Below are 13,720 nucleotides of genomic sequence, written 5' to 3'. Positions count from 1 at the left end.
TTTTTGAGATATAATTGACATATAAAACTATATTAGTTTTAGGTGTACAACATAATGATTTGATAAAGATAGCTATTAATATGATGATGTAATTAGCGTTTCCATGTAAAACTTCTTCAGTAAAAATACACACTAATTTTGATCACAGCTCCTTCACAGAAAGATCAACTTCTTAGATAAAATACTGAATTAAAAAGGAATATTTCAAATATATAAATTTTGATTATGCAACAATATAAAAACTTACCAAATTTTCGGCTGAAGAGGTCATTGACTTGTTCTCTTAGTTGTTTTATCTTTTCAATGCTTGATAATCTTTCCTTCTCATTATCTGAAAAGAGTTAAACAAACAAGCAAACTAGTGTTATGAATTATGTTTTAGTCCTGCACTGTCTTTCCTTAGCTGATAGAGTGAAGTTAGCTAAAAAGAAAAGTAATCCATGTCATAAAACAGTTAAAATATAACAAAATGAAAAATATAATCTAAATTATGATAAGGCCAGATGGAATTTCATACCTGGAATTGTCACCTGAACAATGTTAAGATCTTCAACACCTGCTGCAGAATTTGTAATACTGGATGAACTGGTGTTCCCTTAAGACAGAAATTGAAATTCAGAACTTACAGAATATCAGGCCAATTCTCCTCTAAAAATACCGAAGTGCCACTCTGATCAGAAGTCCAGGCTGAATTTTTAAACCTTCAGAGAACACACAGCTGTAGAACAACAAGCTGGCTTGACATTGACAGATATTTGAGCCTCTGCAGTGTAACACTGATGTCAAAGGGGAAAGGGCACCATGGCTTTTATTCAGTTCGCAGCCCCTGATACTTGTCAGTCTTATTTGATTTAAAGAGAAGGGTGTTTAAAAATATACTTACTTTGTTATTCTCCGTGTAAAGGGAGGGAGGAAGGAAATAAGACATACAAATGTGTCCAAGAGGACACTTAAGAAGCAGACTTCCTATGAAAAATGATTTGACAGTCAAGGAAGGGCTCAGACAGAGCCCTTAAAAGCACAGTTGATGTTATCATGATCTCTGGTCAGATGATAAACACAATGCAACACTCACCTACATTCTGAGTGAGAAATGTAAATGAGCCTGTCTAGTCCTTTCTGAGGGACTCAAAGTTCAGTCCCTGTGTCCTGTGAATGATCAACCACTTGGGTATTTGAGATTCTGCATCTGAAGAGCAAGCCCTCAAAGGGACATGAGGAGCCCCACGATCAGCAAAAGCCCCCAGGTCTTTCTGCAGTGTCCTGTGCTGCTCCAAACACAGAATTTTTGGAGGAAATGTGAGAAAATTGGTTGTTCTTGACCTTAAAGTTATTCATTTTTTTCTGATAAATCATGGTAAGTCTGATTCTTAAAAATCAGGTTCCATATTGAGAGATTACTGAAACTGCCATGAGCTTCCATCATCACCTTAATTAAAAAAAAAAGCAAAAAAACCAAAACCCTTTCACGGGTACTTAACACTGCTGAGCCTCCAAAAAATCCAGAACCAAGTTCAGGGCATTAGAATCAATTAAAAGCTAGTGTCAGAAGATGAGGGGTTATGTTCTGATAAAGGGTTAATGTTTTCTCCCTAAAGCTGACTTCTCGAAATATAAAAATCTAGCCACAAAACACACCAAGCATGATTTAAAAATTGATCAAAATCCAACTATAATTAATACATAAATTGGCAGTTGATCCATTCTAATGACCCTGCACATTTCAAATAAATGGACGACATTTTCACAAATGGGTCTAAGTCTTAACTTCTCTAAAACTCTCACCTTATATGAACGATCATTGTTTTCCAGCTGTCTGATGAGTTACCTTCTCGGTTAGCTTAAAACTGCTCTTCTGGCTCCCCAGGCTGTGTCATCACAATAATCCTCACTAGGGGAAGGACAAGCACACACCCACAGATGGACTTCCAAATGCTTCAGTCCTTTGTTCACTTGCGGGTGGCAAAATCATTTACCAAATAACTTTTTGGAAAGCTGCTATCCAGAAGAGAAGAGTGGTTAGGCCTGTACTCCCTGCACAGTCGTGTTGCCCCACAGACAATAGCGCGGTGTGGGGGCCACTTTGGAGGACGTTTTCTGTCAACCAGCATTCGAATCAGCACTGCCCTTTGATTCTAACGTGGGGCTTTTCTCTTAATATTCTTTTTTTTTAATTGAAGTACAGTTGATTTACAATGTTGTATCAGTTTCAGGTGTACAGCAAAATGATTCAGTTATATAAATTTTTTTTTTCAGATTATTTCCCATTATAGGTTATTACTCAAGAAATTGAATATAGTTCCCTGTGCTATACAGGAAGCCCTGGTTGCTTATCTATTTTATGTATAGTAGTTTATATTCTTTATTTTCTTAAAAATATGTTACGGCAACAAGCCATCAATGGAAGAATGAATAAACTGTGATTTATACACACACTGGAATATTATTCAGCCTCAAAAAAGAAGTTTTGACATCCTGTGCCAACATGGATGAATCTTGAACGTTTTAAGTGAAAGAAGCCAGACACAAAAGCTCACATGATGTATAATGCCATCTTTAAGAAAAATGTAGACTAGGTGACTCCGTGGAGACAGACTGGATTGGTGGTTGCCAGGACCGAGTGGGAGGGGGGACCAGGAGTGAGAGCTTAGTGGGCATGGGGTTTTCTTCTGGGGGAAATGAACATGTTTTGGAATTAGATAGAGGTGGTGGTTGTACCTCACTGTGAATGTACTAAATACCATTGAATTGTTCACTCTAAAATGGTTAATTTTCTGCAATATGAGTTTCACCCACCCCAAAATTTTTTTTAAGTACTTAAAGGATTTGTGTGTGTGTGTGGAATTTTTTTTGGGTGGGGGGAAGGGGTTTAATTAGGTTTATTTAATTTTTTTTTACTTTTTAAAAAGTATTGTTAAGATATGATCCACATGCCATACAGTGCACACATTTCAAGTGTACAATTTAATGACTTTTAGAATATTTACAGAGTTCTGCGTCCATCACCAAAATCAGATTTGGAACAGTTTCATTATCCCCAAAAGAAATCCCATACCCCCTGGCTGTGACTTCCTAAACCTCCCACCGAAGCCTCCCCAGCTCCGGGCAACCACGGACCTGCTTTCTGACTCTATAGCTTTGCCTACCTGGACATTTCATTTAAATGGAATCATACAACATGTGATCCTTTTTCACTTAGCATGATGTCTTCAAGGTTCATCCCTGTGTGTATCAGTATTTCACTGTGTTCTTATGGCTGGATAGTACCCCACCATAGGGTTATACCATGTTTTGTCTATACATTCATCAGCTGATAAACATTTGGTTTTTCCTACCTTTCAGCTATTATGAAAAGAGCTGCTATAAATGTTTGTACAGTTGACCCTTGAACAACACAGGTTTGAACTGCCCTCAAGTCCACTCACACGTGGATTTATTTTTTTCAATAAATACTATACTACCTGATCTGTGGTTGGTGGAATCCCTGGAAGTGGAACCTCAGGTCTGGAGGGCAGACTGTAACGTTACATGTGGATTGTCTATTTGTGGGTTTCGCACCTCAACCCCAGCAGTTGTTCAAGGGTCAATTATACAAGTTTTTACGTGCACACATTTTTTGTGTGTTTTCATTTCTCTTGGACAGAAACCTAGGAGTGGAATTGCTGGGTCATATGGCAACTCTATGTTTAGCTCTTTTTAATTCTTATTTTGTACTGAAGTGTAACTGATTCACAATGCTGGTTTCAGGTGTACAGCAAAGTGATTTCAGTTATACATACACATACATACATATATATCTTTTCAGTTTCTTTTCCATGATGGCTCATTACAAGATCCTGAATCTAGTTCCCTGTGCTATACAGTAGGTCCTTGTTGTTTATCTATTTTACATATAGTAATGTGTATCTGTTAATTTTTTTTAATGGAGGTACTGGGGATTGAACCCACACCTAGTGCATGCTAAGCAAATGCTCTACCACTGAGCTATACCTTCGCCCTTCCTTTTGTGGAATTTTAAGGAAAAAAAAATCTTCCTGTATGGCTCAGAATCGTGGTACCTGACGCCACGTTGAAGCCTTATAGTACTTTGAAACCGGTAGATATCACGTTTTATCCACAAATCTACTCAGGCTCCACTGACCGGGTACATGCAATCAGCACAAATCCGTCCTCACTAATGGAAAATCCATCTGAAGATACGTGCCCTCCTGGCTGTGGGTCAGGATGACCATCCCTGGACAGGAAGCATCTCCTCTGTGCTGAAGCCTGACAGCATAGGCACACAATTTCCAGAAAAGCCTGTCCGTTCACACAGACCTTATCGATACCCCAGTTTTTCCCCTAATAATAAGTAGCATATGCTTGTTGTGGAGAACGAGGGAGAGGATGAAAGGGAAAAGGAGGAAAAGTGCACTCATGCATCATTCCCGTACTGCTGGTAGGGTTTCTTCTTTCGTATTTTCTTCTATGTTTTCTCCTTTCTGTATAATAATTTTTCTAAACAAAATTGAGACCCTACTGTAAAATACGATTTCTTTTGGTCCTCCCCTTGAGCCAGATGGTTTTGTTTTTCACTGAACGTACTCTGCGCATTTTTCCAGTTGGAGCATCAAGACCCATCGTCTAACTGCTGGGCACTTCCGCTGCACCCACTTTTTCTCTGTTATAAATAATGACAGAGGTTTATCCTCCACCTAAAACGATCAACTTGATGAAAGCATTTTTAGAATTCAAATAAGTGAAATACAACAGAAGTATCAAATCAGGAAATGGAACACTCATTCCATCTCAAAATTCTCCCAGTCGTGGAAAAGCCAATTCAGACCCTGTGATATTTCAAACAAAGTAATATTATCTCTAAATAAAAAGGACTCACCCAGGGGAAAAAAAAGTAAATACAACTTCAAGGGGATAAATGTTTATTTAAAAAGCATAATTTGTAGAGTTTATACATGATTATCTAAATACTACTGTCTTCTCGTTAAATCATGTTTTTGATTTATGTTTTGAAAAATGTTTTCAAAATCATGCTTTGAAAAATGATAGAATTGGAATTATCTGATACTGTCTCCTAATTCAGATTTTACTAATTAAATCACACCTGTTCAGGTGAGTGAAATTTGATTAAATGCTCAGGTAGAATTTTATACCTAATGACATTGAATCTGTGACCTCATAAGATTATTAAATATATAAAATAAGAGAACTTCTCATATTAGGAAGATGCTCTGGAATCAGCTCATACTCCAGCAGCAGAGAGAAAAATATTTTTTAGCAGATGTCTAAGAAGATCACAAGGAAAGAAAACAGGCACATTCTTTTAACTACAAGGGCTGAAAATCCACAAAATCCAGGATAAATGGTCTTACTCTGATTCTCTGAAAAATAAAAAACGTTTCAAAAAAAAAACCCTTTAATTATAAAGAATATCTTAGAATATGTTTATAACTGTTGGATGTGATTTTGATTTTTAAATATTTATTTATTTATTTTTAATAGCTGACTTTCTGCATTTTATTTGGATGTGGTTTTTAAAACAAGCAAACATATGAACAAAAACCCAGAGATGACCTGTCAGTGTGTAAGTATTTTAAAGAAAGTAGTCTTACGTGGTGGGTATTATAAAAATCAACCTTGGCTAAATCACACTTTGAACGTCACTTTTGGATATCTGCACCTGAACTGAGGTCACTGATTATTCCTGACCTCTGTTTGTCCCATTCTAGTAGGAGAAGGGATGCATTTCTGAGTGAACCAGTCCCTCTCTCCCGTCCCCCTCTCCCCTTTCATCATTTTCCCTCCCCCCTCATCGTCCCCCACTTCATTCTTTCCTCACTAGACCCAGCACAGTCCAGCCCCGCCCCGGCCAGGACTAATGTGCATGGTCCAACTCTGCTCTCTAAAAAGCCCAGGGCGCTGGGTACTTGATGGGAACACGGGCTGCTCTGGTCATCCGTATACACACATCGATTTCAATCTTTTCCCTGCAGTAATCCTTTGAGAAAAAATTAAAACTCTACTTGGCAGCGTGAATGTGACGAGGCTTTTGGCTACTGACCTTCAATTTTCACCTCGGCTTCAGGGTCCTCACTCGTTTCTGAAGGGACAAGTTGAGCAGAATCTTGAAAAAAAAATGTCTAAAATGACATTCATTATTATGTATTCTCAGGTTCCAACATTTTACTGCTCCTTTACCCAAAAAGCCGCTCATCCTGGCATTTTAACTACATTTCATACTTAATAAACACAGAGGTATAAACATAAAGGCAGTTTTAATTTTAAAAGGCATAATAGGATAATAAAGGATCATCTTACAAGGGATAAGGGGAAATAAGAAACTTTTAGATATTATCAAATCATACAAAATTACCCACAGTAATGGACACAGAGTATGCTTCTATTTGAGCTAATGGAATCCGTGTGGTCATAGCGTTTTCTCGTTGTCATCAGGAAGTACTAGGATAAAAAAATGCCATTTGCCTTGGTTACTAGCTCCCCCCTTCTCCTGCCAGCAGCCCCCAGGTGATTCACTGTCTGTTATCACAAGGACGGACAACTGAGTTTTCCCATGCACAAGAATTATGACATTTGCATTAAGCTCTACCTAGAGACAAGAGCCAGGCTAGCTTATCTCAACTAACTCTGGCTCATTTTAGAAAGATCTGTCAAAGCTTACATTAATTGTGAGTAAAGGAAGACAGACCAGAAGTCAGCACTAATTTGGCTGTTTTGAAATTGTACTATTGCTATATAAGATGGGACCTTTGGAGAAAAACGGGTGACAGTACAGTGGATTGCTCTGTACTGTTCTGGCAGCTTCTTGTGAATCTATAATTATTTTAAAATTGAAAGTTAAAAAACAATCAGATGAATTCAGCTCTGTTGTAAATGGGCTTCCCACCAGATCATGATAATAAAAAAAATCTCTTTACAAATAAACTATTTCAAGTGCCAGCATCCAATGAAATCTTTCTGATTCTCAACGCCGACTCCCACAGAGGTCTTCTTTCTAAACGCTATCCATCCATTAGAAAAATGATGAAACAATATCTTAATAGGCAAAGGAAACAAAGGAAAGTAATGTGACATAAGGGAGGAACAGATTGAAGTTGAAGCTGAAATAACTGTGCTCCCTCACATCCAGAGAAGGTCAGAGGTTGAGCTGAAGAACAGGAAATATAAATGGAAGACTCCTGACACTGTACAACACGGATGAGCCCTGAGGGAGTTGTGCTCGGTGAAATAAGCCAGTCACAGAAAGGCAAATACCGTATGATTCCACTTACGTGAGGTACCTAAAGAAGTCAAATCCATAGAGACAGAAAGTAGGATGGGGCTTGCCAGGAGGGAGAACAGGGGAGCTGTTTAATGGGGATATATTCGCAAGATGAAAAAGTTCTTGAGATCTGTTTCATAACAATGTGAAACATACTTGACACGACTGAAATGCCCACTTCACAGAGGTCAAGATGGTAAATTCTACGTATGTGCTGCCGAAGCGAGCACTGCATGTGCTTTTTTTACTCTAATAAAAATACGTAAGTTAGAAAAATAAGCAGAGGTTAAATAGTGACAAAGCCAACTTGTCTTGGTTTTAAAGCAATGAAGTTCGAGATGACTAATTTTATGAAGGAATGAACAATTCTAAGACTGGATTCTGTCACCGTATGTTCTCTGACAAAATCTACCAAAATGCTTTATGTCAGAGACTCTGACAAATTGCTCAGGGGGCCGCTGGAGCCATCCTCTACAACAAAAAAATTCCAGACTCTCCCTAAATCAGAGAAACTGCTGAAAATGACTGCAAATCAGCTCCATGGAGGATGCTTTGACTTAGAGAAAAATAGAAATCATTTTGTCACTAAGACAGATACACAACTCCTTGAAACAAGATCGATTTGCTTGTAAACTGACAAAGACATTCATGCCTCTATGTTTGGAGAGGAAATCCCCTTTATTAATTTTACCTTGAAAATATATAACCACTTTAAGAGTTTCGGCCTTAAATGTGATACTCAGAATTTATATACGAAAGGAGGGAAGTGCTATCAAATTTGACTTCTAACTCAAGAAATTTCCTAAAGTTCTATTCAACTCTGCTCAAAAGATTTCAGCATGCTCATCAAGAAGACAAAATAAAATAAAGCAACAAACGGCATCGGCGCCAAGTTTTCTTACCAGTTAACTTCTATACCCAGGTGCTTAAAGCAGAATCACTTACAAAGCAGAAGAGTAAGAGAGTGATACAGTTCTTAATATTACATCTGAGGACGAGGACTTGGCCAGTTCTCTAAAAAGGCATGCATGCCAGGAAGTCTCCTTCTGTATTTTCAAACATCATGTGTGTTTAAAAGAGTGTATTCTCTGCAAAATACTGTAAACTGAAAAAGAAAAAAAAAAAAAGACAGAAAAGAAAGAGAAAAAAATGCCTCATTTTTCTAACCTTCCATTGGTAACGCCATCTCTATTTCTTCATTGCTTGCAGAAGAATGATGGCTCTCTGAAAGGAAATCAAAGGATATATATTAAAAAAGGCAGAAATACAAGCTTACAAAAAGAAATCATTTAAAAGAATGCAAATAATTCACGACCTGCACAGGAATGTACATGAAATACCTCGACTCCTTGAAGTCACACAAACGATCCTTTCTTTACATTTTTTTTTCTTTGCTATTTTATCGGTGCTTTGGAAAACTCTCAAACATAGAAAAGCAGAGAGATGTCATAATGGAGCCACGTGCCATCCCCCAGCGCCAGCCTTCAGCTCAAGTCATCCTGTCTTATCCATGCCTACCCCACCCCCGCCGGTAGTTTAAAGTAAATCCCAGACACAATGTACGGATACAAGTAAGATGTAACACCTCTCTTCCGATAGCATCACCCTGGTCTTGTGATCACCCCCCGCAAACTAACAATTACTCTTTATCATCACCTCATATCTAGTCATTGTTCAGATTTCCTCAACTGTCTCATACATGTCTTTAAAAAAAACTTTATATTTGGAAATAGCTTTCAACTTAACAGAAAAGTGGCAAAAACAAAACAGTACAAAGAAACATGATGTACCTGTTCGCTCGTAATCTTTGTCTCTCCCTCCCCCTCTCCCCATCTGTCTATCTAGAGATATCGATGTGGATCCACATACTTTTCTGGGGGGAAGCATTTGAGGGAAAGTTACACATATCATGGACCTTCACTTCTAAACACTTCCATGACTGTCTCCTGAGAATAGGGGTGTTCTCTTATAGGATCACAGTATAGTTATGAACTCACAGAATTTAACATCTGAGACAAGACTTTTATCTATTCTACCATTCATATTCCAATCTTGTTCCAAATGTCCAGATACTTTTCTCTTTCAGTACGGGATCCAGTTTGGGGTCAGGTGCTGTCTTTAGTTGTCACTTCTTTCTAGTCTCCTTTAATGTGGAGCAGTTCCATAGTATGTCTTCGTTTTTTTTAATGGCACTGCCGCTTATTAAGAATTGAAATTCTCCTTCCACATCTGTTTCCCCCCATAGAACGTTCCTCATTTTGGATTTGTCAGATGTTTCCTCAAAATAAGATTCAGGTTTTGCATTCGCAGCCAGAGTCCTGCCTAGGTGATGGTGAGTCCTTCTCAGAGAACCACATCCACAGGCACCTGCAGTCTGATGTTGGCAGGCTTCTGAGCTGACAGGTCTCAGCCCGCTGCAAAGAAATAAACAAGCCAGCGGCCGGTATACAGAGGCCGCCTTTGGTTCATTTCTAGAAAACCAAGTTAACATCATCATCAAACTGGTCAGGCTGCACAACATGCAACCACCAATGCAACAGAAATCAAATCAGTTAAATATAAAAGCAAGACATGTACCCATGGTGTCTCATTATATGAGTTTACCAAACAGAACAAGAAGTGAATAATTTAAAAACAAATTGCCTCTTGTTAGGTTCAAGTCTAAGCAAGATCAAGTTTACATTAAAAAAACAAACCAACCAACCAGTAGGCCAATGCATTTCTTTTCTTCCTCTTCCATTTCAAAAAGTCAAAACAAACAAACAAAACCCACCCTCAAAAACGCAGAAGTAAACATCACCGTCTATAATTCAATGTAGATTAACTTAAAAATATTGACATGTTCTGGAAAATGGAAGTGGAGGAGTGTATCTTTGAAATACTTCAAATGAGGAATTTTTTTTTAAGGATCAGTTTTTGAAGACCCTACTTTTGGGAGCACAAATTTCGTCGTCAGATTTGGTTGAGAGATACGGATTCATAGCCATCCAACAAAGAAAAAGACAAAATTAAAAATAAATGAGTGGCAATGAAGTTCTGACACCTGCTACAACAGGGATGCACCTTGACAACATTATGCTGAGGGAAATAAGCAAGTCACAAAAGGATAAATACTGTATGATTCCAGTTAAATGAGGTACCCAGAATAGGCAAATTCATAGAGACAAAGTGGAATGGTGTTTGCCAGGGGCTGAGAGGAAGGGATCATAGGGAGTTGTTGCACAGTGGGGACAGAGTTTCTGTTTGTGATAATGAAGAAGTTCTGGAGATGGGCAGTGGTGACGGTCACATGATGTGAATGTACTTAATGCTGCTGACCTGTGCGTTTAGAAATGGTTAAAATGGTAGATTTCATGGTATGTATATTCTGCCACAATAATTTTTTTTAAAAAAGGAAATGAGTGACAAGATGATGTGTTAATTTACCAAGAGGACAAGGACTCTCTGGTAAATTTATCCACAGTTATAACAAAAATACTCTGGTCTAGAGTTTTGACAGCAAAAAAGGCTATGTATTGAATGGATAGCAATTATGTTCAAAACAATCTGATAACCACTCTTTTCAAGTCAAAAGTTAAAATTAAAGATAAAATTTATTTTATACAGATTATACAGGTTAATCTTACATTGGATCTGCTTTTTAAAAATGGAGAAAGAGTTCACGTACCACGAAATTCACCCTTTGAAGCGTACAGCTCAGTGGTTTTCCACATGTTCACAAGGCTGTATAACCATCATCACTATTTCCAGAGCTTTTTCATCCCCCCACAAAAGAATCCCTGTGCCCACTGGGAGTCATCCCCTACTCTCTTCCCTGTAACCACTAATGGACTTCCTGCCTCTATGGATTTGCCTATTCTGGACATTTCATATAAATGGAATCATACAATATGTACCTTCTAGCACCATATTTTCAAGGTTCATCCATGCTGTAGCAGGTATCAGTGCTTCATTCCTTTTAATGGCTGAAAAGTATTCCACTGTATGGATAGACCACATTTCGTTTATCCATTCATCAGCTTATACCTACCTGGGTTGTTTCCACCATTTGGCAATTAGGCATAATGTACAGGTTTTTGTGCGGACCTATGTTTTCTCTTGAGTATACAAGCAGAGTTGGATACATATCTAAGAGTGGCATTGCTGGGTCATATGCTAACTCTTCAACATTTTGAGGAACTGCCAAACTATTCTGAAAAGCAGCAGTACCATTTTACATTCCCACCAGCAATGTATGAGGATTCTAATTTCTCCACATCTTCACCGACACTTGTTACTGTCTGCCTTTTTAATTAAGATCATCCTAGTGGGTGTGAAGTGCTATTTCATGATTTTGGTTTGCAATTCTCTAGTGATTAACTATGTTGAGCATCTTTTCATATGCCTACCGGCCACTTGTATATAATTTTTGGAGAAATGCCTTCTCACATCATTTGCCCATTGTGAAACTGAGTAGTTTGTATTTTTATGGTTGAGTGGAGAGAGTTCTTAAAGATTCTGATGCTAGATCTTTATCAGATACATAAGTTGCAAATGTTTTCTCTCATTCTGTTGGTGGTCTTTTCACTTTTTTGATAATATTCTTTGAAGTATAAGAGTTTTTAATTTTGATGAAGTTCAAGTTATTTTCTTTGGCTGCTTGTGCTTTAGGTGTCATAGGTAAGGAACCATGTCTAATCCAAGGTCGCAAAGATCTACGTCTATGCTTTCCTCTAACAGAATTGTAGTATTTCTCTTATACTTAGGTCTTTGATTCATCTTGAGTTCATTTTTTCATAGGGTGTGAGGTTATGGTCCAAACCAATCTGTTTGTAGGTGGATATCCAGTTGTCCCAGCACCATTTTTTGAAAAGACTTGTTTCTCCCATTGAATTGTCTTGGGCATCCTTATTGCAGATCAACTTGCTATAAAAATACTGGTTTATTTCTGGACTGTCAATTCTATTCTGTTGATTTATATGTCTATCCTTATGCCAGTACCACAGAATATTGATAATTAAGCTTTGTAGTAGGTTTTGAAATCAATGAAGTACACATCTTCCAACTTTATTCTTTTCAAGATTGTTTTGGCTATTTCAGGGTCCCCTGCATTTTCACACAAATCTTAGGAAAGTTTTCCAATCCATGAACACAGGATGTCTTTCCATTTATTTAGTTCTTTAATTTCTTTCAACACTGTTTTGTAGTTTCCAGCTTACAACTCTTGTACTTCTTTGGTTAAAGTTATCCCTAAGTATGTCATTCTTTCTGATCCCATGATAAATGGAATTTTTTTAAATTTGATTTTTTTGATTGTTCATTGCTAACATATAGAAATACAGTTGGCTTTTGTATGTTGATCTTGTATCCTGCAGCCTTGCTAAACTCATTTTTCACTTCTAATTTGTGCGTGTATATTCCTTGGGATTTTCTACGTACGAGAGCATGTCATCTGCAAATAGAAATAGCTTTACACCTTCCTTCCAATCTGGGTACCTTTAAAAAATCTTACCTAATTGCCCTGCCTAGAACCTCCAGTACAATATTGAGAAGAAGTGGGAAGAACAGACATCCTTGTCTTGTTCCTAGTCTTAAGGGGAAAGCTTTCAGTCTGTCATCATTAAGTGTGACACGAGCTATAGGTTTTTTGAGATACTCTGAATTATGTTGAGAAAGTTCCCTTCAGTCCCTAGCTTGTCGAGTGTTGTCTTATCATGAAAGGGTGCTGGAATTTGCCAAATGCCCTCTTCCTACATCCATGTGGGTTTTGCCCTTTATACTATTACATTGTTATTCCATTGACTGAGTTCTGTATGTTGAGCTAATCTTGGGTTCCTAGGATAAATCCCACTTGGTCTTCGTATGGTCAGGCCATTCAAGATGGTTGTTCTCTTGCTCTCTGCACACCCTCTGCTTTACGCCGCCCTGCGTTACTCACATCACCATCCATTCCTCTTAATTATAGGGCACGTGCGTGCCTCCTGCTCAAGCTGCTGGTTTCCCTGGTGACTGATAAGCCAATCTGACGTCAACTCCTCCTATAAATGGTAGCCTCTTATTCCCTGAGGAGGGAGGACTGCTGCCGCGTCCTGTTTGCCGTCTGCCGCACACGGTTGGGTGTTGCTCCAGGACCTTGCTTCAGATGTGTAAGGTCTCCTTGTCCAATAAGCCAATGATGTCTCTGTCGCTATGTCCAGGCTCTCTCTTCAGTCTCGAGGCTGGGCAACTACAAGGCTTGCAGGCCTGCGGGATGCAGCCCAACAGTCATGATGTAGACTCCTTTTTATGTGTTCCTGGATGCATTTGCTAGTATTTTATGGAGGATTTTTGCGTGTCTATTAATAAGGGATACTGGTCCGTAGTTCTCTCGTGTTGTTTTTGTCTGGCTTTGGTATCAGGGTAAAACTGGCCTAACAGGATGAGTTGACAAATATTCCTGCCTCTTTATCTTTTTGTAAGAGTTTG

At 38.3% G+C, this 13,720-nt stretch overlaps 1 protein-coding gene across 1 annotated transcript in view; it reads right to left on the bottom strand.

Annotated features, from left to right (window-relative positions):
* LOC102517196 (general transcription factor II-I repeat domain-containing protein 2) overlaps window positions 1-13,720 on the bottom strand; it is a 35,090-nt gene that overhangs the window by 4,915 nt on the left and 16,455 nt on the right. Inside the window, 4 exon segments of the mRNA XM_014556072.2 lie at window positions 248-331; window positions 518-595; window positions 6,059-6,097; window positions 8,444-8,500. Of these exon segments, the coding sequence (XP_014411558.2) occupies window positions 248-331; window positions 518-595; window positions 6,059-6,097; window positions 8,444-8,500 (258 nt within the window).

Source organism: Camelus ferus, chromosome 18 (genome assembly GCF_009834535.1).
Source record: "Camelus ferus isolate YT-003-E chromosome 18, BCGSAC_Cfer_1.0, whole genome shotgun sequence".
NCBI classification, from domain to species: domain Eukaryota; kingdom Metazoa; phylum Chordata; class Mammalia; order Artiodactyla; family Camelidae; genus Camelus; species Camelus ferus.
The sequence above is the reverse complement of the archived record's forward strand: the minus strand, read 5'-3'. Positions and strand labels throughout refer to the sequence as shown.